This window comes from Entelurus aequoreus, linkage group LG24 (assembly GCF_033978785.1).
Source record: "Entelurus aequoreus isolate RoL-2023_Sb linkage group LG24, RoL_Eaeq_v1.1, whole genome shotgun sequence".
NCBI lineage: Eukaryota > Metazoa > Chordata > Actinopteri > Syngnathiformes > Syngnathidae > Entelurus > Entelurus aequoreus.
This window is the reverse complement of record NC_084754.1, coordinates 41,865,718-41,892,771: the sequence shown is the minus strand read 5'-3', so window position 1 is coordinate 41,892,771 and position 27,054 is coordinate 41,865,718. Positions and strand designations below refer to the sequence as shown.

At 37.9% G+C, this 27,054-nt stretch overlaps 1 protein-coding gene across 1 annotated transcript in view; it reads left to right on the top strand.

Annotated features, from left to right (window-relative positions):
* Positions 1 to 27,054, top strand: part of pclob (piccolo presynaptic cytomatrix protein b) — a 191,556-nt gene that overhangs the window by 117,784 nt on the left and 46,718 nt on the right. Inside the window, 5 exon segments of the mRNA XM_062035174.1 lie at positions 6,067 to 6,175; positions 8,001 to 8,068; positions 8,139 to 8,380; positions 18,075 to 18,122; positions 22,982 to 23,112. Coding sequence (XP_061891158.1) covers positions 6,067 to 6,175; positions 8,001 to 8,068; positions 8,139 to 8,380; positions 18,075 to 18,122; positions 22,982 to 23,112 — 598 coding nt within the window.

Sequence of the window (27,054 nt, the reverse complement as noted above, 5' to 3'; positions counted from 1 at the left end):
CACAGATAGACAGACAACATTCAAACTCACATTCACACACTAGGGCCAATTTAGTGTTGCCAATCAACCTAAATAAAATAAAATTAAAAAAACACTTAAAAGCCGTTTTTAGCCAAAAACTAAAATCCTGCGATTTCGTAAATAAAATAAAATTGAAAAAAACACTTAAAAGCCGTTTTTAGCCACAAACTAAAATACTGTGATTTCGTAAATAAAATAAAATTACAAAAAACACTTAAAAGCCGCTTTTAGCCAAAAACTAAAATCCTGTGATTTTCGTAAATAAAATAAAAATAAAAATAAAAAACTTAAAAGCTGTTTTTAGCCAAAAACTAAAATCCTGTGATTTCGTAAATAAAATAAAATTGAAAAAACACTTAAAAGCCGTTTTTAGCCACAAACTAAAATACTGTGATTTCGTAAATAAAATAAAATTACAAAAAACACTTAAAAGCCGCTTTTAGCCAAAAACTAAAATCCTGTGATTTTCGTAAATAAAATAAAAACAAAAAACTTAAAAGCTGTTTTTAGCCAAAAACTAAAATCCTGTGATTTCGTAAATAAAATAAAATTACAAAAAACACTTAAAAGCCGTTTTTAGCCACAAACTAAAATACTGTGATTTCGTAAATAAAATAAAATTACAAAAAACACTTAAAAGCCGCTTTTAGCCAAAAACTAAAGTCCTGTGATTTTCGTAAATAAAATAAAAATAAAAATAAACAACTTAAAAGCTGGTTTTAGCCAAAAACTAAAATCCTGTGATTTTCGTAAATAAAATAAAATGAATTAGTGTATACACATGTGGAGTTATGTACCCAACCGAAAAAAGGTGAAATAACTGAAAACACGCCCCATACTCTAGCTTTTTCAAAACAGCCACACCTTGCTCCGACCACATTTTTTTTTATAAAAAAAAAAATACGGAGGCACACCACCAGCAGAAAAGGTTAAAAAATGAAACTCCACCAGATTGTCATGCCTTATTTTGAGTTTGTTGTTGTTTCCTGTGTGTAGTGCTTTAGTTCCTGTCTTGCGCTGTTCATTTGGTGACCCTTCCTGTTTTGTTGGTGTTCTCCTGTAGCAGCGTCACGCCTCCCTTGGAGTTCTATTGCACGCACCTGCTTTGTTTTCGCAATCAAGACTATTCAAGTTGTGCGTACGCTATCCTTCTTTGTGGGGACACTGTTGATTGTCAGGTCGTGTACGGATGTACTTTGTGGACGCCGTCTCCGCTACACACCCTGTAAGTTTTTGCTGTCGTCCAGCATTCTGTTTTTGTTTACTTTGTAGCCAGTTCAGTTTTACTTTTGTTTTGCGTCAGTGCCTTTTCCTAGCAGGACATGCCTTTTGTTCATTTTTGGTTTAAGCGTTGCATACCTTTTACATACCAAAAAAGGTTGAAAAACACTGCACTAGACAACGACACATTATTACAATTATTGATTTGCAAAAAATATTTTTTGGACCAATAAGGTGAAGTTGCATAATTTCCCACGGCACACCAGACAATATCTCACAGCAAAAAATTTCAATTTTGGCTCCGAGGATGTCGTTGTGGCTTGTACAGCCCTTTGAGACACTTGTGATTTAGGGCTATATAAATAAACATTGATTGATTGATTGATTTATTTTAACAAAAAACCTTAGTGTACATGAAACATATGTTTCTTATTGCAATTTAGTCCTTAAATAAAATATTGAACATACTAGACAACTTGTCTTTTAGTAGTAAGTAAACAAATAAAGACTCCTAATTAGTCTGCTGACGTATGCAGTAACATATTGTGTCATTTATCTACCTATTATTTTGTACACATTATGAGGGACAAACTGTAAAAATGTATTATTAATCTACTTGTTCATTTACTATTAATATCTGCTTACTTTCTGTTTCAGCATGTTCTATCTACACTTCTGTTAAAATGTAATAATCACTTATTTTTACCTTCCTTGATACTTTACATTAGTTTTGGATGATACCACAAATGTAGGTATCGATCCGATACCAAGTAGCTACAGGATCATACATTGGTCGTACTCAAAGTCGTGTCCAGGGACATATTTCCTGTTTCCTACTTTTTAGAGGCAGTATAGTACTGAATATGATTCATTAGTATAGCGGTACTATACTAGTACCGCTATACCGGGGGTCGGCAACCCGCGGCTCTAGAGCCGCATGCAGCTCTTTAGCGCCGCCCTAGTGGCTCTCTGGAGATTTTTCAAAAATGTATGAAGAATGGAAAAAAATGAGTGGAAAAAAAATCTATTTTTTTGTTTTAGTATGGTTTCTGTAGGAGGACAGACATGACACAAACCTCCCTAATTGTTATAAATCACACTGTTTGTATTAAACATGCTTCACTGATTCGAGTATTTGGCGAGCGCCGTTTTGTCCTACTAATTTTGGCGGTCCCTGAACTCACCGTATAGTTTGTTTACATGTATAACTTTCTCCGACTTTCTAGGATGTGTTTTATGCCACTTCTTTTTCTGTCTCATTTTGTCCACCACACTTTTAAGGTTGTGCATGAGTGCACAAAGGTGAGTTTTGTTGATGTTATTGACTTGTGTGGAGTGCTAATCAGACATATTTGGTCACTGCATGACTGCAAGCTAATCGATGCTAACATGCTATTTAGGCTAGCGATATGTACATATTGCATCATTATGCCTCATTTGTAGCTATATTTGAGGTCATTTAATTTCCTTTAAGTCCTCTTAATTAAATGTATATCTCATGACACATGTAATATGGCTTTTAATTTTTTGCGGCTCCAGACAGATTTGTTTTTGTATTTGTGGTCCAATATGGCTCTTTCAACATTTTGGGTTGCCGACCCCTGCGCTATACCGTACAAACCTATTACAGCATGATCCAAAAAGTCATGCGTTTGTGCTTTGGCGTCATTTCCCATTAAAAGAGGCTCCACCTTGGGTGCAGTTAGTCATCAGGCTATATTTAGCACGCGGTGTGCAATATGAAATCTGCTTGTGCCGATTCTTAGAGTTAGATGTTGTTTACTTAAGGATGCACTGCACAGTGTTTGATTTGGGAATGGATTTGTTTCACCACAGCGCTGTTTAACCAGGCAAATGGCGTCCTAAATGAGGCATCGCTACCGTTAGAAATGTTACAAAGCAGCAGGCCAGGTGGTCAGAGAGACGATGTTTACCCGCTGCTGCATGCTAAATTAGAACCGTTCAAGCGTGGCACAACACGACGTGCCTTCAGGTGCCAGCAGAAATAGAGCATGGGGATGGAGCAAATGAATTTGTGCTGTACGGTGACAGCCCAGGGAGTTTTCTGAAAAGAAGCACATTAATCCCAGCAGCCGTTGAGGTTTTTTGTGTGAGTGTGAGCTGTGGGCGTGGGAGGCTTACGATTGAAATGCCAGAGCTTTAACTCAGATGACTAATCGATTTTTGAGCAGCTGCAAACAAATCATCCATCCATCCATCCATTTTCTACCGCTTATCGCCATCAGTGTGTGAATGTGTGTGTGAATGGGTGAATGTGGAAATAGTGTCAAAGCACTTTGAGTACCTTGAAGGTAGAAAAGCGCTATACAAGTATAACCCGTTTATCAATTATCATTTATGATACGGAGCCCCTAAAGGGACATGGGGGGAAAAAAAATGTTTATAATTTAAAAAAAAATAATTTTTTTTTAGACATGTATCTCGTGCACACATGAAACTATCTCGTGCGCACGAGAAACTATCTCGTGCGCACGAGGAACTTTTTATAAAGTTATAAAAATTTTTTAAAAAAGAATTATAATTTATTTTTATTTTTTTAGACATGTATCTCGTGCGCACGAGAAACATGTCCAAGAAAAAAAATATATATACATTTTTTTTTATGCCCCTAAAGGGACATGGGGGAAAAAAAAAAAAGTATAATTTTTATTTTTTAAATTTTTTTTAGACATGTATCTCGTGCACACGAGAAACTATCTCGTGCATGTATCTCGTGCGCAAGAGTAACTTTTTATAAAGTTATAAAAAAATAAATTAAAAAAATAATAAAAATGTTTTTTATTTTACTTTTTTTAGACATGTATCTCGTGCGCACAAGAAACTTTCTTGTGCGCACGAGATACATGTCTAAAAAAATATATATATATATATAAATGTATACATATTTTAAAAAAAAATTTTTTTTAGACTTGTATCTCGTGCGCACGATAAACTTTCTCGTGCATGTATCTCGTGCACACTTTTTAAAATTTTTTTTTTTAAAATTATATTAATTTTTTTTAGACATGTATCTCGTGCGCACAAGAAAGTTTCTCGTGCGCACGAGATACATGTCTAAAAAATATATATATATAAATATATACATATTTAAAAAAAAAAAAAATTTTAGACTTGTATCTCGTGCGCACGATAAACTTTCTCGTGCATGTATCTCGTGCACACTTTTTATAAAGTTATAAACAATTTAAAACATTTATTAAATTTTTTTTTTTTTTTTAGACTTGTATCTCGTGCGCACGATAAACTTTCTCATCCATGTATCTCGTGCACACTTTTTATAAAGTTATACAAAATTTAAAACATTTATTACAATTTATTTATTTTTTTTAGACATGTATCTCGTGCGCACAAGATAGTTTCTCGTGCGCACGAGATACATGTCTAAAATATATACATATATATATATATACATTTTTTATTTTATTTTTAGACATGTATCTCTTTTTATAACTTTTTATAAAGTTATAAAAAAAAATGTTTTTAAATTATATTTATTTTTTTTAGACATGTATCTCGTGTGCACAAGAAAGTTTCTCGTGCGCACGAGATACATGTCTAAAAAATATATATATATATAAATATATACATATTTTAAAAAAAAAATTTTTTAGACTTGTATCTCGTGCGCACAATAAACTTTCTCGTGCATGTATCTCGTGCACACTTTTTATAAAGTTATAAAAAATTTAAAACATTTATTACAATTTATTTTATTTTTTTAGACTTTTATCTTGTGCGCACGATAAACTTTCTCATGCATGTATCTCGTGCACACTTTTTATAAAGTTATAAAAAATTTAAAACATTTATTACAATTTATTTTTTTTAGACATGTATCTCGTGCGCACAAGATAGTTTCTCGTGCGCACGAGATACATGTCTAAAAAAAAAAAATATATATATATATATATATATATATATACATTTTTTATTTTATTTTTAGACATGTATCTCTTTTTATAACTTTTTATAAAGTTATAAAAAAAATGTTTTTTAAATTATATTTATTTTTTTTAGACATGTATCTCGTGCGCACAAGAAAGTTTCTCGTGCGCACGAGATACATGTCTAAAAAAATAATTAAAAAAAAAAAAAAAATTATAAAAAATTAAAAAATCCCCCATGTCCCTTTAGGGGCTCCGTAGAATGACACTCATGCTATAAACAAATATGCTTCAATGAAGCCACTCTTGTTGTATGCTGGCGTGTTTGTGCAGGCAAGAAGATTATTGACTTCAATACACAAGGCGGTGTAACACACACTGCTGCTGGCTTCGCGCAGAATATAAAGGACTCTAATCAATAACAGAAAAGCAGGTGCAACCATAGTAACTCATTCGATGACCATAGTAACTAATTAGATTACCATAGTAACTCATTAGATGACCATAGTAATTTATTAGATTACCATAGTAACTAATTCAATTACCATAGTAACTAATTAGATGACCATATAACTAATTAGATGACCATAGTAACTAATTCCATGACCATAGCAACTCATTAGATGACCATAGTAAGTAATTAAATTACCATAGTAACTAATTAGACAACCATAGTAACTAGTATATGATGCAGATTTCGACCATTGTAAGACTTAGTATAGTTGAAGACTTATGGTCATTAGAAAACATGAGTGCACATCATAATGGCAGCTACACTTTACATCTTAAACATCTAAAAAAAAAAAATGATTCGGGAATGTCCGGCGGGCCAGATTGAAAAGCTTAACCTTGGCTTTGATTTGCCCAGGTCTGTCGTAAATCCATGCATAACCTTACTATTCACTTTTGACCCCACCAGGCATGCAGGTGTTGGAGTGGAACGGCATCCCGATGACAGGGAAGACCTATGAGGAAGTGCAAGGCGTCACGGCCCAGGCGTGTGCGGAGGCGGAGCTCTGTGTGAGACTGTAAGTCCCAGCTGTCACCATCCGGCCCTCCCGTACCACCGGAACACTTTGACATGTTTACATGCAATATGGCAACCCATGACCAGAGGTGGGTAGAGTAGCCAGAAATTGTACTCAAGTAAGAGTACTGTTACTTTAGAGATGTATTACTCAAGTAAAAGTAAGGAGTAGTCACCCAAATATTTACTTGAATAAAAGTAAAAAGTATGTTGTGAAAAAACTACTCAAGTACTGAGTAACTGATGAGTAACCTGTTGGCTTAATGATGACAACAACAAATAATGCACAAAAACATAAAAATAGCAATGAGCAAATTCAGAGCCAGGAATATCTCTTAAGCAACTAAAACAATAATATATATTAAATAATAATACATTAATGTAAAAAAAATTAAGGCAAATTGAGCCACAATATCTTAACAGCACCATCGGCTCAGTAGGCAGCGATTACAAAGGAAAATAACAAGTTAGCCTTTACGCAAACCATAAACTGATAAGTGTGGGCTGCATCTGGGAACACACTGTGCACTTCTGATTGGTGTTTCTATGCATGCGTGTGTGTGTGTGTGTGTGTGTGTGTGTGTGTGTGTGTGTGTGTGTGTGTGTGTGTGTGTGTGTGTGTGTGTCTAGGAGGCTGCAGTGCGTTAATAAATGTCCCCACACGATGTACATTTGACAGTGATTCATAGCAGGGAAGCTAACATCAGCCTACGGCGACAGCCAAAATATCTACTAACGTTACTTACCGCCATGTGCTTCCTCAAATTTGACGTTGAGTTCATGTAAGCTTAAGCTTGTTGCCGCTGAAACTTTATGTGCAGTTAATCACGTGACCGCCTGGCTCTGTTTGATTGGTGAAATGGAGTCAAACGTCACAAGTGACTGCATTTGATTGGTGAAACGGAGTCAAACGTCACCAGTGACTGTATTTGATTGGTGAAACGGAGTCAAACGTCACCAGTGACTGCATTTGATTGGTGAAACGGAGTCAAACGTCACCAGTGACTGCATTTGATTGGTGAAACGGAGTCAAACGTCACCAGTGACTGCATTTGATTGGTGAAACGGAGTCAAACGTCACCAGTGACTGCATTTGATTGGTGAAACGGAGTCAAACGTCACCTGTGACTGTATTTGATTGGCGGAACGGAGTCAAACGTCACAAGTGACTGTATTTGATTGATGAAACGGAGTCAAACGTCACCAGTGACTGCATTTGATTGGTGAAACGGAGTCAAACGTCACCAGTGACTGTATTTGATTGATGAAACGGAGTCAAACGTCAACAGTGACTGCATTTGATTGGTGAAACGGAGTCAAACGTCACCAGTGACTGCATTTGATTGGTGAAACGGAGTCAAACGTCACCAGTGACTGCATTTGATTGGTGAAACGGAGTCAAACGTCAACAGTGACTGCATTTGATTGGTGAAACGGAGTCAAACGTCACCAGTGACTGCATTTGATTGGTGAAACGCAGGCATGCGACAGATCCTACTTTGAAGGTCTGTCTGACAAACCAAAACAAACAAAGCGTGCATTAACAGATGGATAAAAATCAGTAGCGAGTAGCGAGCTGAATGTAGATAAATGGAGCGGAGTAAAAGTAGCGTTTCTTCTCTATAAATATACTCAAGTAAAAGTAAAAGTATGTTGCATTAAAACTACTCTTAGAAGTACAATTTATCCCAAAAGTTACTCAAGTAGATGTAACGGAGTAAATGTAGCGCGTTACTACCCACCTCTGCCCATGACTACCCTCTCCTCCATCTGGCAAATAAACCCACTGGTTGATATATAACCTCCCCTCCTATGGATCCAAACAGGGACCTGAACATGCTGTCTGACCCCGAGCACCCACAAGTCCTGGAGCACCACGTCCAGCTTAAGGCCGGTACGTACACTGCACTTGCATGTGTGTGTACCACCGCCATACCCCTTACCGTGTGGATGTTTCTCTTCAGTCGGTGGGCAGCGTTCTCCCGGTGTGGATCCTAACCAGCTGGCGGCAGAGCTGCAGAAGGTGTCCCAGCAGCAGGCTCCGGGCATGCCGGGCGCAGGAGTCGGACCCGGAGGGTTGGGAGCGTTGTCGGCGTTGGAGCGCTCCGCTCTCCTCCACTCAGGCGCCGGATCGGCGGCTTCCAGTGGCGTGCCGAGCCCCGGCCAGCCCGCGTCCCCTGCCATAAACAAGAAGCAACGACACAAGGTAGTGAATTTTAATGGCCGCTTGATGATGTTACGACTTCTTTGACTTAAACCCAGATTCCGAACTAACAAAGGTCTTAACTCATTCTCTTTCTATGCCACATCAATGTGGAATGCACTCCCAACAGGTATAAAAGAAAGGGCATCTCTATCCTCCTTCAAAACCGCAATAAAAGTTCACCTCCAGGCAGTTACAACCCTAAACTAACACCCTACCCGGATTGCTAATAATCAAATGTAAACAATCAAATGCAGATACTTTTTCTTTTTCTTATGCCTTCTGATCTCTCTCTCTCTCTCTCTCTCTCTCTCTCTCTCTCTCTCTCTCTCTCTCTCTCTCTCTCTCTATGTCCACTACTTGATGTCCATACCCCCCCCCCCTCCACACCCCTGATTGTAAATAATGTAAATAATTCAATGTGATTATCTTGTGTGATGACTGTATTATGATGATAGTATATATGATAGTATATATCTGTATCATGAATCAATTTAAGTGGACCCCGACTTAAACAAGTTGAAAAACTTATTGGGGTGTTACCATTTAGTGGTCAATTGTACGGAATATGTACTTGACTGTGCAACCTACTAATAAAAGTCTCAATCAATCAATCAATCAATGACAGAAAGAAATACGCGCAGGGTGGCGTTTTGATATGAAAACAAAATGGTGAAGCATCAAAGGCTACAAACTCGGCAAACATTCTCCTACACTGCAAAAAGTCAGTGTTCAAAAACAAGGATAAAAATACAAAAAATAGGGGCATTTTATTTGAACTAAGCAAAATTATCTGCCAATAGAACAAGAAAATTTGGCTTGTCAAGACTTTCCAAAACAAGTCAAATGAGCTAACCTCAATGAACCCAAAAATACCTTAAAATAAGTATATTCTCACTAATAACAAGTGCACTTTTCTTGGTAGGAAAAAATGTATATGAGATCTTTTTGCTCAATATGTTGAAAAATATTCTTAAATGAAGTAAATGCTAGTGCCATTATCTTGACATAATGATATGCGCTCGGCATTACATTTCTTGAAACCAGCAAACTTTTACTAAAAGGTAATTTATTGTTTTTAATGGAAAGGCAACAAGGCAACCACTTGTTACTCTCGGGGTCTCCTAGCCGCTCAGGCAAATCATATTGTCTAAAAATGCATTTTTCCATCGACAACATGACATCATCGCGCCAAGTGCGTGCAGTTTCAGTCAATTAGTGCGCATATATACAGCCCGGCTCCCAGCCAAAAAATGTTTTCATTGTAATTTTGAAGAATTTATCTGAATGTGCATGAACTATTTCTGTTCAAAATTGTTAGAAATGTCACATGTAAAATGTTTAAATATTAACTGTCAGTTTACTGTACTGTGCCAACTGTACTACTATATGAGTACGTGTTTTCTATTGTGTCATTGAAAATAAAACAGCAAAGTCCATTTGGCTGTCATCTGTTTTAATTATGAGACACAATTGTGTCAAAGTCATGATTTTTTTGTTCATGCTTGGAATAAGAAATTATTACTTAAAATAGTAGTTTTATACTTGTGAGTGATGATGACACAGCTTTGCAACAGTTGATATTCTAGTCCAGGGGTCGGCAACCCGCGGCTCATACTTGTGAGTGATGATGACACAGCTTTGCAACAGTTGATATTCTAGTCCAGGGGTCGGCAACCCGCGGCTCCGGAGCCGCATGCCTTGACCACTCTGATGCGGCTCAGCTACATACATGCCGACCCCCCCCGATTTTCCCAGGAGATTTATGGATCTCAGTGTCTCTCATAGATTACTCCCAGGGAAAAAATAATCCTATTCACACTCTAATTACTAAATAAAGGGCGTGCCCTAATTGCACTACAGTAATTGTCCTCTATAGCATTTACATACAGCGTGCCAGTCCAGCCACATGTTGCATGTTGTTATTACTTGCACACACAGGAGACAGCAAAGCATACTTACTCATCAGCCACACAGCTTACACTGACGGTAGCCGTATCAAACAACTTTAACATTGTTACGTTACAAATATGCGCCACACTGTGAACCCACACCAAAAAAGAATGAAAAACACATTTCTGGAGAACATCCCACCGTAACACAACATAAACACAACACAACCATTACCCAGAATCCCATGCAGCCCTAACTCTTCCGGTCTACATTATACATCCCCGCTACCACCAAATCCCCCCACACATCAACCCCCCCCCCTCTCCGTGCGTTGGTTGAGCGGAAGAGTTAGGGCTGCATGGGATTCTGGGTATTGGTACCGTCAGTGTAAGATGTGTGGCTGCTGAGTTAGTACGCCTTGCTGTCAATTACGTGAGCAAGCTGAAATTGCATTCTACGTGTGGTTGAGCAGGTACACTGTTAGGGCAGACTGTAGAGGGTGCCAAATGCAGTGTCATCACGCTCTGATATTCGGGAGTCTCCCGGGAAAAATGAGAGGGTTGGCAAGCATGACGCTATCAAGCGCCATTCATTCAAAACTCGCGGGCTGCACTAACATCAAATTTCCACATTAAAGTGCGTGCCGGTGCGTGTGTCGGAGACCCCTGGTTAACATAGCACAAAGCATTTAAGCTTTGTATGCAGTGTTTTTCATTTTAAATTTTAAATTTTTTTTTGTGGCTCCCATTACTTTCTTTAATTTGTGAAACTTGCCAAAATGGCTCTTTGAGTGGTAAAGGTTGCCGACCCCTGTTCTAGTTTCAAGCATGTTTTACTCAATATAGGTCATCAAATCTCAGCAACAAGCTGTAATATCTTACTGAGATCATTTAGGACCAAAACACTTAAAAGAAGTAAAACACTAACATAAAATCTGCTTAGTGAGAAGAATTATCTTATCAGACACAAAATAAGCAAATATCACCCTTATTTGAGGTATTCAATCTTACTTAGATTTCAGTTTGTGCAGTGTACTATGTGACTTACACCAATGATTGATTAGGGTTGTCCCGATAACAATATGGATACTTTTCTAAATAATGGGGACCACAAACACTGCAAAAAACTGAAATCTAAGTAAGATTAAATACCGTAATTTCCGGACTATAAGCCGCTACTTTTTCCCCTCGTTCTGGTCCCTGCGGCTTATACAAGGGTGCGGCTTATATACGGCCTGTTCTTCTCCGACACCGACGAAGAGGATTTCGATGGTTTTAGTACGCGGGAGGAAGACGATGACACAATGATTAAAGACTGACTTTTCATATACCGGTAGGCTGCTTATTTTGATAACGTACAGGCGAGCACTTTGTATTACTTAGCACCGTTGTATTATTTGTACTCTGCACGAATGCTGTTCGCCATGTCAAAGATGTGAAAGTTTGATTGAATGATTGAAAGATTTATTGTTAATAAATGGGACGCTTTGCGTTCCCAAACAGTCATCTCTGTCCCGACAATCCCCTCCGTGGTAGCAGGAACCCCTATATACTACGCTAATTACACATCAAAACCCTGCGGCTTATAGTCGGGTGCGGCTTATATATGGAGCAATCTGTATTTTCCCCTAAATTTAGCAGGTGCGGCTTATAGTCAGGTGCGGCTTATAGTCCGGAAATTACGGTACCTCAAATAAGGGTGATATTTGCTTATTTTCTGTCTGATAAGATCATTCTTCTCACTAAGCAGATTTGATGTTAGAGTGTTTTACTTGTTTTAAGTGTTTTGGTCCTAAATGATCTCAGTAAGATATTACAGCTTGTTGCTGAGATTTGATGACCTATATTGAGTAAAACATGCTTGAAACTAGAATATCAACTGTTGCAAAGCTGTGTCATCAACACTCACAAGTATAAAACTACTTTTTTAAAGTAATCATTTCTTATTTCAAGCATGGAAAAAAAAATCAGGATGCCGAGCGCATATCATTATGTCAAGATAATGGCACTAGCATTTTTTAGCATATTGAGCAAAGAGGTCTAATTTTTTTTTCTATCAAGAAAAGTGCACTTGTAATTAGTGAGAATATACTTATTTTAAGGTATTTTTGGGTTACATGAGGTTAGTGGATTTTACTTGTTTTGGAAAGTCTTGACAAGCCGAATTTTCTTGTTGTATTGGCAGATAATTTTGCTTAATTCAAATAAAATACCCCTCATTTTTGTATTTTTTTTCTTGTTTTAGAACACTGACTTTTTGCAGTGAGAAGATGGCATTATTGGCTTTATTTTAACAAAAAATTGTACGGTACATTAAACACATGTTTATTTTTGCAATACAAGAACAATTTTCTCCTTATATACAAAACCCAAAACCAGTGGAGTTGTCACGTTGTGTAAATGGTAAATAAAAACAGAATACAATGATTTGCAAATCATTTTCAACTTATATTCAATTGACTGCAAAGACAAGATACTTAACGTTCGAACTGGAAAACTTTGTTATTTTTGGCAAATTTTAGCTCATTTGGAATTTGATGCCTGGAACATGTTTCAAAAAAGCTGGCACAAGTGGCAAAAAAGACTGAGAAAGTTGAGGAATGCTCATCAAAGACTTGTTTGGAACGCCCCACAGGTGAACAGGTACATTGGGAACAGGTGGGTGCCATAATTGAATATAAAAGTAGATTCACAAACAAGGATGGGGCGAGGGTCACCACTTTGTCAACAAATGCGTGAGAAAATTGTCCAACAGTTTAAGAATGTCATGTCTATTGATCATGTTTTGTTTGGCTATGTTCTGTTTAGTTTTTGGACTTTCTAGTTCCTGTTTGTTTTGTTTCCATGACAACTTATTAGTGTCACCTGTTTCACGTTTTGGACTCACGCACCTGTGTTAATGATGTCACGACTATTTAAGCCGACAGTTGCCGGGGAATCGGCCTGGCGACATCACTCTGCTTCATGCCATGTTTACTGTTTCATGCTTAGTTCACGCTGCTTGTTTCATAGTCCATGCTGCCCTGTTCACGTCACCGCAAGTACGTTTTGTTTATTTATGCCACAGTTAGTGTCTTTTGTTTCATGTCCATAGTTTACGTCTTAGGGCTAGTTTTGTTTCCAGCGTTATGTTTTGTGCCTCCGCTGCAAGCGCCTTTTGTTTGTACACTTTTTATAGTCAGAATAAAATCATGTCTTTACCTTCACGCCATGTCCGGTCCAGTTCATTTGCATCTCGGGAAAACATTCCACGCAGTAATTTGCGTCGCCAAAGTCCTCGTCCTGACAAAGACCAACATTTCTCAATGAGCTATTGCAAGGAATTTAGGGATTTCACCATCTACGGTCCGTAATATCAACAAAAGGTTCAGAGAATCTGGAGAAATCACTGCACGTAAGCGATGATATTATGGACCTGTAAAGGATATCACCACATGTGCTCAGGAACACTTCAGAAAACCACTGTCAGTAACTACATTTGGTCGCTACATCTGTAAGTGCAAGTTAAAACTCTACTATACAAAGCCAAAGCCATTTATCAACAACACCCAGATATGCCGCCAGCTTCGCTGGGCCCGAGCTCATCTAAGATGGACTGATGCGAAGTGGAAAAGTGTCCTGTGGTCTGACGAGACCACATTTCAAATTGTTTTTGGAAACTGTGGACGTCGTGTCCTTCGGAACAAAGAGGAAAAGAACCATCCGGATTGTTCTAGGTCAGGGGTCGGCAACCCAAAATGTTGAAAGAGCCATATTGGACCAAAAATACAAAAACAAATCTGTCTGGAGCCGCAACAAATTAGAAGCCATATTACATACAGATAGTGTGTCATGATATATAAATTGAATTAAGAGGACTTAAAGGAAGCTAAATGAGCTCAAATATAGCTACAAATGAGGCATAATGATGCAATATGTACATATAGCTAGTCTAAATAGCATGTTAGCATCGATTAGCTTGCAGTCATGCAGTGACCAAATATGTCTGATTAGCACTCCACACAAGTCAATAACATCAACAAAACTCACCTTTGTGCCTCCATGCACAACGTTAAAGGTTTGGTGGACAAAATGAGACAGAAAAAGAAGTGGCGTAAAACACGTCCTAGAAAGTCGGAGAAAGTTACACATGTAAACAAACTAAGGTGAGTTCACGGACCGCCAAAATTAGTAGGACAAAACGGCGCTCGCCAAATACTCGAATCAGTGAAGCCTGTTTAATACAAACAGTGTGATTTATAACAATTAGGGAGGTTTGTGTCATGTTTGTCCTCCTACAGTAACCATACTAAAACAAAAAATGTTTTTTTTTCCCATCATCTTTTTCCATTTTTCATACATTTTTGAAAAAGCTCCAGAGAGCCACTAGGGCGGCGCTAAAGAGCCGCATGCGGCTCTAGAGCCACGGGTTGCCGACCCCTGTTCTAGGTGCAAAGTGTAAAAGGCAGCATGTGTGATGGTATGGGGGTGTATTAGTGCCCAAGACATGGGTAACTTACACATCTGTGAAGGTGCCATTAATGCTGAAAGGTACATACAGCTTTTGGAGCAACATATGTTGCCATCCAAGCAACGTTATCATGGACGCCCCTGCTTATTTCAGCAAGACAATGCCGAGCCACGTGTTACAACAGCGTGGTTTCATAGTAAAAGAGTGCCTGCCTGTGGTCCAGACCTGTCTCCCATTGAAAATGTGTGGCGCATTATGAAGCCTACCCGACTCCTAAAGCCAAGGCTGGAAAAAGACTTGTTTGACACCGCGGAGGTCTGTGTCGGTGCCCAGGTCTGTGTCGGTGCCCAGGTCTGTGTCGGTGCCCAGGTCTGTGTCGGTGCCCAGGTCTGTGTCGGTGCCCAGGTCTGTGTAGGTGCCCATCCTTCACACACCTTGGCTGTTCTGATTCTATTAGCGTTACATCACACAACACTTCCAAAGGGAGGTCGCATGTGAAGGTCAAGCGGTGTTATGGCGTACATCAGGGAATGACAGGCCAATTATGATGGAACAAGCAAACGGGGTCGTTCGGCGCGTGACCCCCAGGGGAGGTGTTCAAGGACCATACAGTACACGCCTGGTTTTAAGCAATGCATACGGCGATGAATGCGCTGCGTGAGATATGAAACAGCTGTGGCATACCAATTAGTTTTTGACATTCAATTTTGTATGTTTAATTGATTTATTAATTCATTTCAGCATACCTGACATATTTGATTAACCAGCGGGACTTATCTTGTGGAATACTGCACCTAAATCTCATGTGTTTGCAATTATGCATCACTTTATTACACAACCCGAAAGCAGTGAAGTTGTCACGCTGTGTAAACGGTAAATAAAAACAGAATACAATGATTTGCAAATATTTTTCAGCTTAAATTCAATCTAATAGACTGCAAAGACAAGATATTTAACATTCAAACTGAGAACATTTTTTTTGCAAATAATCATTAACTTAGAATTTAAAAGTTGGCACATGGGCATTTTCATCTTGCTGGAATAAGCAGGGGCGTCCATGAAAAAGTCGTTGCTTGGATGGCAACATATGTTGCTCCAAAAGCTGTATGTACCTTTCGGCATTAATGGCGTCTTCACAGATGTGTAAGTTACCCATGTCTTGGCCACTAATACACCCCCATACCATCACACATGCTGGCTTTTACACTTTGAGCCTAGAACAGTCCGGATGATTATTTTCCTATTTGTTCCAGTTTCCAAAAACAATTTGAAATGTGGACTCGTCAGACCACAGAACACTTTTCCACTTTGCATCAGTCCATCTTAGATGAGTTCGGGCCAGGCGAAGCGTTTCTGGGTGTTGTTGATAAATGGCTTTGGCTTTGCATAGTAGAGTTTTAACTTGCACTTACAGATAACTGTAATTACTGACAGTGGTTTTCTGAGCCCATGTGGTGATATTCTTTACACCAGGGGTCACCAACCTTTTTGAAACCAAGAGCTACTTCTTGGGTACTGATTAATGCGAAAGGCTACCAGTTTGATACACACTTAAAGAAATTGCCAGAAATAGCCAATTTGCTCAATTTACCTTTAACTCTATGTTATTATTAATAATTAATGATATTTACACTTAATTGAACGGTTTAAAAGAGGAGAAAACACCAAAAAAATTACAATTAAATTTTGAAACATAGTTTATCTTCAATTTCGACTCTTTAAAATTCAAAATTCAACCGAAAAAAAGAAGAGAAAAACCAGCTAATTCGAATCTTTTTGAAAACATTAAAAAAATAATTTATGGAACATCATTTGTAATTTTTCATGATTAGGATTAATTTTAGAATTTTGATGACATGTTTTAAATAGGTTAAAATCCGGTCTGCACTTTGTTAGAATATATAACAAATTGGACCAAGCTATATTTCTAACAAAGACAAATCATTATTTCTTCTATATTTTCCAGAACAAAAATTTTAAAAGAAATTCAAAAGACTTTGAAATAAGATTTAAATTTGATTCTACAGATTTTCTACATTTGCCAGAATAATTTTTTTGAATTTTAATCATAATAAGTTTGAAGAAATATTTCACAAGTATTATTCGTCGAAAAAACAGAAGCTAAAATGAAGAATTAAATTAAAATGTATTTATTATTCTTTACAATAAAAAAAATAAATTTACTTGAACATTGATTTAAATTGTCAGGAAAGAAGAGGAAGGAATATAAAAGGTAAAAAGGTATATGTGTTTAAAAATCCTAAAATCATTTTTAAGGTTGTATTTTTTTCTCTAAAATTGTCTTTCTGAAAGTTATAAGAAGCAAAGTAAAAAAATTCATGAATTTATTTAAACAAGTGAAGACCAAGTCCTTAAAATATTTTCTTGGATTTTCAAATTCTATTTGAGTTTTGTCTCTCTTAGAATTAAAAATGTCGGGCAAAGCGAGACCAGCTTGCTAGTAAATAAATACAATTTAAAAAATAGAGGCAGCTCACCGGTAAGTGCTGCTATTTGAGCTATTTTTAGAACAAGCCAGCGGGCTACTCATCTGGTCCTTACGGGCTACTTGGTGCCCGCGGGCACCGCGTTGGTGACCCCTGCTTTACACACTGCTGTGGCTTTTTGATGCAGTACAGCCTGAGGGATCCAAAGTCACGGGTATTGCCGCTTACGTGCAGTGATTTCTCCAGATTCTCTGAAACTTTCGATGATATCATGGACCGTAGATGGTCCTAAATTATTTCTAATATCTGGTTGAGAAATGTGGTTCTTAAACTGTTCAACAATTTGCTCATGCATTTGTTGACAAAGTGGTGACCCTCGCCCCATCCTTGTTTGTGATTGACTGAGCATTTCATGGAAGCTGCTTTTATACCCAACCATGGCACCCACCTGTTCCCAATTAGCCTTTCCACCTGTGGGATGTTCCAAGTAAGTGTTTGATGAGCATTCCTCAGTTTTCTCAGTCTTTTTTGCCACCTGTGCCAGCTTTTTTGAAACATGTTGCAGGCTCTAAATTCCAAAAAAATAACAACGTTTACCAGTTTGAACATGAAGTATCTTGTCTTTGCAGTCTATTCAATTGAATATAAGTTGAAAAGGATTACAGCTGCGGCCCCCTCCAAGGTTTCTCATTGTCATGCCATTGGGTTGAGTTTTTCCTTGCCCTGATGTGGGCATCCTGAGCCAAGGATGTCGTTGTGGCTTGTGCAGCCCTTTGAGACACTCGTGATTTAGGGCTATATAAGTCAACTTTGATTGATTGATGATTGATGATGTTCTTTGACCAAAATACATGACATTTTGATTTGACATACTCATAATCATTCTCCCTTTTTCCCCCTTTTTTTAGCCAACAGACACAATGAAGATATCGCACCCCATTACTGGAGAAATTCAGGTAGAAAACACACTTTCTTCAAGCAATAATAACTATAATCAAATAATACTGTTCTTCACCCACCCTTTATATCAAAACTGACTGTCAACTCATTTTGTGCGATAAGTCAGTTTAATCTGACTCAAATTTCTTTGATCAAGCACAAAACGGGTAAGTTACAAAGTTCTCAGAGCAATGAAGTTCACGGACAAGAAGAAATGTTTCTACGTATTCCATTTTGCAATTTAACCTGTTACGTGTGTACAGGGGAAGACGATGGCACAGACAGCAGGGACGTCATTTTAGCTCTATTTATTATATATTTACAAGGGAAATGAGGGGTGTAATTAATCCAAACTATGCGACTATGTGTGGAAATTAACTGAGGAGTGTTACCACTTACCAGGAGTGTTGAGCGAGAGGCAGAAGTCCGAGAGGGCCAAGGCGTGCTCGGAGGTCCGTGAGCTGGCATGAGGTCAAGGGCAGGAGAAAGGCGTCGTAAGTCCGTGTCCGGGCGGGAGGTCGAGATCCAAGAAGCAGCCAGGGAACCAGAGGGGATACAGGGAGACGAGACACATATCTCGTGACGCGGGGACGGAGGGACGCTGCTGGATGACGACAAGGAAACACGAGGCAAATTAACACAGAGGGGGAGAAAACACAGAGAGAGAGCATAGAGCTTGATACGAGTCGCTTACTGTACGAGAACAGGTTGCTACGTTCAGGCCCGGAATGCAAGTTTTCACTGGCTTAACCTCTTAAGGCCCAAGCTGTGTGTTTACATGCTTTTTTATTTTATTTTACTTTGCTATTTGGGCTTATTGGACCCTAATTAGAATAAAAACTAAAAAATCATTTTTTGATATGATGTACCGGTACTTAGTCCATAAGTACACAAATGTGTACTTCATGTGTAATGACATGCTAATTTTTATTTTTACACTTTTTTTTCCCAAATTCCATTGTATGTTATACTCTTCTGACACCACCAGATGGCGGCGCAAGTGTCCATACGTCAGCATAAGACCCCAATTCAGTAGTGTACACAATTTTGGAAATAAGAAGCTCATCAGCGACAGATTGCTGATTGAGCCGATGTCAGGTTCAAACACTGATGAGATTTATTAAACAGACAAGAAGCAAGGAATCATGCAGAGACAGAGTTCAATTTGGCTCAATGAGGAGAGACGTTTTGGGCTGTACACTTAGTTACAGTTCCAACCTACGCTCTAAGGTCCAGACCCACGTGCTCCTCTATTTATTTGGGAGGTCCCTGGTTACATTACTGAGGCTGCTTCTGAAGGAAGGGGCGGTCATTTCAGAAGCCCCAGTTGGACACATTATGTGAATATTCAGAAATGCAAATGTGCTGACACTCGTGATATCGCCCTGTCTCTGCTTTGCCTGCGTCACGGTACTCGATGTTCCGGACACAAACACTGATACGAGACGACTCGCAATCTTGGATTTTGGCAAGTTGTCCCTTTGCACGGATAGAAAAGTACAACTTCAGCACAATTGATAATAACTATAGCAACGGCCTTTAAGCATAATAGTTGTGTGATAACTTACACATCATTATTCTAACAGCCGATTGAATGCAGCCGCCTTGCTGCAGCCGGAGTGGTGCACTCTTGGAGGTGCGCCCAGCGCAGTGCACACATGAATGCACACGGCCCATTTTAAAATACGGTTAAAAAAATGTAAAACATAAAAAGTGGTATGAAAGACCAAACAGGTGAAATGTAACAAGAAAATGTTGCAATGCTTACTCTAATAACACAAAGCTGCCATGCAGGCTGTTTCTTTCTTTAAAAAATAATAATGAATCAAAATCAATGTTATTATGCATTATTGACCTATCCACGGCTCCAATTATGTCACATTAAATATTGCACTTTGAGATATTTTTTTGGGAAAATGTTGCATATTTTGTGTTTGCCATATACATTTTTTTTTAAAGAAGGGCCTAAAACGAACAAACAAAAAACATAAACAACAATACAACGTATAATTGACGGATAGATCTGAAGTTGATCTTGAGATTATTGTGTTAAAAGTAAACAGTAAAAAAAATGTATAATTTATTTTTTAACACTTTAATGAGTAGGAACCTTTTGGTTCCCCAATCATTTTGCTGTGATTTGTTTTTAAGTGTCATTGCTCAAAAAATAATAATGAATCAAAATCAATGTTATTATGCATTATTGACCTATCCACGGCTCCAATTATGTCACATTAAATATTGCACTTTGAGATATTTTTTTGGGAAAATGTCGCATATTTTGTGTTTGCCATATACATTTTTATTTTTATTTTTAAAGAAGGGCCTAAAACGAACAAACAAAAAACATAAACAACAATACCACGTATAATTGACGGATAGATCTGAAGTTGATCTTGAGATTATTGTGTTAAAAGTAAACGGTAAAAAAAATGTATAATTTATTTTTTAACACTTTAATGAGTAGGAACCTTTTGGTTCCCCAATCATTGGACATCTCTACTGATTAGCACTCCAACAATGCTGTGTGCATTTGCTCACAGCATAAAAAGTTTGGTGGACAAAATGAGACAAAGAATGAGTGGCATAAAATATGTTTTTTGGGGTTGGTGTACTAATTGTAAGTGTGTCTGGTGTTTTTTATGTTGATTTAATTTAAAAAAAAAATAAAAAAAATAAAAACCTGATACCGATAATAAAAAAAACAATACCGATAATTTTCGATGTTACATTTTAAAGCATTTATCGGCCGATAATATCGGCCTGCCGATATTATCGGCTGATAAATGCATCTCTATTAATTAATAATGGTGTTGATTAATTAATACTTATGTAATTATTATATAATCTGAAATATTCCTCTTAAAAATGTTATTGGGTGAAAATATTGCATATTTTGTGTTTTTTCCATAAAAAAACAGGGTTTTCTTTGACAAAAAGAGCATACGACTTCAATCTTTAAAAACGTTGTATTGACAGATAGACCTAATGTTGATCTAGAGATAATAATACTGAATAATGACACCTTTTTAATATTTTTTGGACCAAAACCCTTTGGGGTCCTCGCGATCAAGCCTGAGTGGAGGCCTTAATGTATATTTTTTATACATATATTGTATTGGTTCTTAAAGGCCTACTGAAATGAATTTTTTTTATTTAAACGGGGATAGCAGATCTATTCTATGTGTCATACTTGATCATTTCGCGATATTGCCATATTTTTGCTGAAAGGATTTAGTATAGAACAACGACGATAAAGATTGCAACTTTTGGTATCTGATAAAAAAAAAGGCTTGCCCCTACCGGAAGTAGCGTGACGTAGTCAGTTGAACATATACGCAAAGTTCCCTATTGTTTACAATGATGGCCGCATGAAGTGAGAGAGATTCGGACCGAGAAAGCGACAATTTCCCCATTAATTTGAGCGAGGATGAAAGATTTGTGGATGAGGAAAGTGCAAGTGAAGGACTAGTGGGGAGTTGAAGCTATTCAGATAGGGAAGATGCTGTGAGAGCCGGGGGTGACCTGATATTCAGCTGGGAATGACTACAACAGTAAATAAACACAAGACATATATATACTCTATTAGCCACAACACAACCAGGCTTATATTTAATATGCCACAAATTAATCCTGCATAATAACACCTGCGTGTTTGTTATGCTAGCTCCTAGCTCCTCTGCTAGCTCCTAGCTCCATAGAACACGCCAATACAATTCAAACACCTGATCAACACACACAATCACTCAGCCCAAAAGACCGTTCACCTAACCCAAGGTTCATAAAGCTTATATATTATTAAAAAGTTACGTACGTGACGCGCACGTACGGTACGGTACGTGTGATGCTAGCTCCTAGCTCCTCTGCTAGCTCCTAGCTCCATAGAACACGCCAATACAATTCAAACACCTGATCAACACACACAATCACTCAGCCCAAAAGACCGTTCACCTAACCCAAGGTTCATAAAGCTTATATATTTTAAAAAAGTTACGTACATACGCAAAAAAAAGTTGTGCACATACGGTCAAGCGATCAAATGTTTAGAAGCCAAAGCTGCATACTCACAGTAGCACGTCTGCGTCTTTGTCATCCAAATCAAAGTAATCCTGGTAAGAGTCTGTGTTGTCCCAGTTCTCTACAGGCGTCTGTGTATCGAAGTCAAAAGTCCTCCTGGTTAGAGTCTCTGTTATCCGAGTTCTTCCATCTTGACTGCATCTTTCGGGAATGTAAACAAAGAAGCGCCGGCTGTGTACTGTTGTGGCTGACTATGTTCGAAAAATACGTCCATTTCGCACCGACAACTTTCTTCTTTGCTTGCTCAGCTTCCTTCTCCATAATGCAATGAACATGATTGCAACAGATTCCCGAACACAGATGTCCAGAATATTGTGGAATTATGAAATGAAAACAGAGCTTTTCGTATTGGCTTCAATGTGGAAGGCATACCCGTGTTCGCCGGTCTACGTCACGCGCATACGTCATCCTCAGAGGCGTTTCGAACCGGAAGTTTAGCGGCAAATTTAAAATGTCACTTTATAAGTTAACCCGGCTGTATTGGCATGTGTTATAATGTTAAGATTTCATCATTGATATATAAACTATCAGACTGCGTGGTCGGTAGTAGTGGCTTTCAGTAGGCCTTTAAAATAAAAAAATATCAAAATGGCCCCTGCTTGCTTGGATTTTTCAGTGTGCGGCCCTCAGTGGAAAAAGTTTGGACACCCCTGGGTTAAACCATCTGTATGAATGTATTAGTTAAGAACATGGCTCCTGGGAGAAACCAGACTATTGTTCATAGCTTTAATACTGGCTTTGAAAACCAATAAAAACACATGATTGTTTAGCATAATAATATTTGTTTCTTCCCACTCAGTTGCAGATCAACTATGACCGAAACGTGGGGAACCTGATCGTGCATGTGCTGCAGGCCCGGAACTTAGCCCAGAGGGACGACGACGGCTACTCGGACCCCTTCGTCAAGGTCTATCTGCTGCCCGGGAGAGGGTGAGTGCCGAGAGCGGCTAGTAATGTCTGGTCTGTGTCTGCCTTCCAGCTTTTTTGTGCTCGTCTTGATTTCTCTCCCTCTCCTGTTTGGTTCTGATGACTGTGCTGTGTGTAATTATTACAACTGACTTCATATGTTTGTATGCGAGAATGAGACAGGACATGATATGAGGCAGTCATTGGGATTGAACTGATGCAGGAGAATGTTTGAGTCGAATTTATCAATGCGGTGTGCTTTTACTTCCTGGAGTTATGGCATTGACCCAGATATAAGACAAACATGAATATAAGACAACCACTCGTGGTTTTTGGTAAAGCATTGTTGAACATCTCGTAGTCTGCTGCAGGGATGTTGAACTAAAAAGATATGTAATCTAACCATATAAATGTACAAAACCCAAAACCAGTGAAGATGTCACGTCGTGTAAATGGTAATTAAAAACAGAATACAAAGATTTGCAAATCCTTTTCAACTTATATTCAATTGAATAGACTGCAAAGACAAGATACTTGACGTAACGAACTGGTAAACGTTTTTTGCAAATATTAGCTCATTTGGAATTTGATGCCTGCAACATGTTTCAAAAAAGCTGGCACAAGTGGCAAAAAAAAAAGATTATTATTTGGAACATCCCACAGGTGAACAGGCTAATTGGGAACAGGTGGGTGCCATGATTGGGTATAAAAGCAGCTTCCATGAAATGCTCAGTCGTTCACAAACAAGGACGGGGCGAGGGTCACCACTTTGTCAACAAATGCGTGAGCAAATTGTCCAACAGTTTAAGAACAACATTTCTCAACCAGCTATTGCAAGGAATTAAGGGATTTCAACATCTATGCTCCGTAATATCATCAAAAGGTTCAGAGAATCTGGAGAAATCACTACACGTAATCATCAATGCCCATGACCTTGGATCCCTCAGGCGGTACTGCATCAAAAAGTGACATCAGTGTGTAAAGGATATCACCACATGGGCTCAGGCCCACTTCAGAAACCCACTGTCAGTAACTGCAGTTGGTCGGTACATCTGTAAGTGCAAGTTAAAACTCTACTATGCAAAGCCAAAGCCGTTTATCAACAACACCCAGAAACGCTTCGCTGGGCCTGAGCTCATCTAAGATGGACTGATATCAAGTGGAAAAGTGTTCTGTGGTTTGACGAGTCCACATTTCAAATTGTTTTTGGAAACTGTGGACTCTGTGTCCTATGTAGCGCAGAAGAAAAGAACCATCCGGATTGTTCTAGGCGCAAAGTGTAAAAGCCAGCATGTGTGATGGTATGGGGGTGTATTAGTGCCCAAGACATGGGTAACTTACACATCTGTGAAGGCGCCATTAATGCTGAAAGGTACATACAGCTTTTGGAGCAACAAATGTTGCCATCCAAGCAATGTCTATTTCATGGACGCCCCTGCTTATTTCAGCAAGACAATGCCAAGCCACATGTTACAACAGCGTGGCTTCATAGTAAAAGAGTGTGGGTACTAGACTGGCCTGCCTGTAGTCCAGACCTGTCTCCCATTGAAAATGTGTGGCGCATTATGGAGCCTAAAATAGCACAAGGGAGACCCCCGGACTGTTGAACAACTTAAGCTGTACATCAAGCAAGAATGGGAAAGAATTCCACCTGAGAAGCTTCAAAAATGTGTCTCCTCAGTTCCCAAATGTTTACTGAGTGTTGTTAAAAGGAAAGGCCATGTAACACAGTGGTGAAAATGCCCCTGTGACAACTTTTTTGCAATGTGTTGCTGCCATTAAATTCCAAGTTAGTGATTATTTGCCCCAAGAAAATAAGTTTCTCAGTTCAATCTTTGCAGTCTATTCAATTGAATTTACATTGAAAAAAGGATTTGCAAGTCATTGTATTCTGTTTTTATTTAAGAATTACACAACGTGCCAACTTTACTGGTTTTGGGTTTTTTGGGTGTCAAACTCAGATCTGGCCCGCCACGTCATTTAACGTGGTCCTAGAAATAATGTGTGTACTTCACCTTCCTTACTAAATGTATTCATTGTTTTCCATTTTGACAGAAAAAAAAAAGTATATGTATTGCATGAAACTGCATATGTTTTAAGCTTGTAATATTATCTGATCACACAACAAATACAAGGTGATTTAAAAAGAACACGCCAAAACCATCAGGCATTTATTCAGACCTAAAGCGTTGTAATAGACTTCATCAATGGTCATTTGATAGAGGAGTTATCCGAGTTTTATTGCGTTACAATATCACCGTTGTGGTCATGTCATCCTTTCAGTGCTGTGTAATTGTAGGAAGACCACATGTTTATTTACCCTCCAAATGGAGACTCCTCAACGGAAGGCGTTTTATTGAGCACTTGTAAAGCATGAAATAAATACTCCAAGTTATGTACAACACGTGTTCAAGCTAGGTTTTCTATTGTTTTTCATTTTGGCCTATTCTTTTTGAATCACCCTGTATTATATTATTAACTAGAGGTAAGACTCTTTAGGATGCGATCCGATTCTTGGGGGACGATTCGATTCAGAATTGATTCTCGCAATTTATTATTTGGTCTTATAACTACCGTATTTTTCGGACTATAAGTCGCTCCGGAGTATAAGTCGCACCGGCCGAAAATGCATAACAAAGAAGGGAATAAATATATATACCGTATTTTTCGGATTATAAATCGCAGTTTTTTTCATAGTTTGGCCGGGGGGTGCAATTTATACTCCGGAGCGACTTATGTGTGAAATTATAAACACATTAGCGTAAAATATCAAATAATATTATTTGGCTCATTCACGTAAGAGACTAGACGTATAAGATTTCATGGGATTTAGTGATTAGGAGTGACAGATTGTTTGGTAAACGTATAGCATGTTCTATATGTTATAGTTATTTGAATGACTCTTACCATAATATGTCACGTTAACATACCAGTTGGTTATTTATGCCTCATATAACGTACACCTATTCAGCCTGTTGTTCACTATTCTTTATTTATTTGAAATTGCCTTTCAAATGTCTATTCTTGGTGTTGGCTTTTATCAAATAAATTTCCCCCCAAAAAATGCGACTTATACTCCAGTGCGACTTATACATGTTTTTTTCCTTCTTTATTATGCATTTTTGGCCGGTGCGACTAATGCTCCGAAAAATACGGTAAGTCACAATGGAGTATAAGTCGCATTTTTGGGGGGAAATTTATTTGATAAAACCCAACACCAACAATAGACATTTGAAAGGTAAATAAGAATCGCGAATCGAATGTAATAAGCAAGTTTTGAGAACCCCAAAATGATCAAATACAGTATTACAATTTGTTTGTAAAAATAAACCCAGCCATTCATTTGTATGCACACAAATCAAAGGCACAGATAATTGTGTAATAATATAACGTGGTGATTTTACATTTATGTTCATACATTTACTGTCACTAACGGCAGCCATAACTGCCATGTGAATAAATGAATGTGAATAAATAAATAATAAATACATAATAAATACATAATACATAATACATAATAATACATAATACATAATAATAAATACATAATACATACATAATAAATAAAAATAAAATAAATAAAAATAAAAATAAATACATAATAAATACATAATAAATAAATAATAAATGTGAATAAAATAAACCCAGCCATTCATTTGTATGCACACAAATCAAAGGCACAGATAATTGTGTAATAATATAACGTGGTGATTTTACATTTATGTTCATACATTTACTGTCACTAACGGCAGCCATAACTGCCATGTGAATAATTGCCTCGTGATGTTCAACAATTGCCTCTTTATTTGATCATCATCATTGTTTACCAACAAACTGATGCCAAACCTGCTTTGGCATCACCATTCAGCGTGACAAGCTGATATTAAAATCCAGCTTTGTGAAATGTATTTGAAAAAGGGTTACTGTGACCAAAATAAAACTAACGAACAGTTTGTTATATCAAAT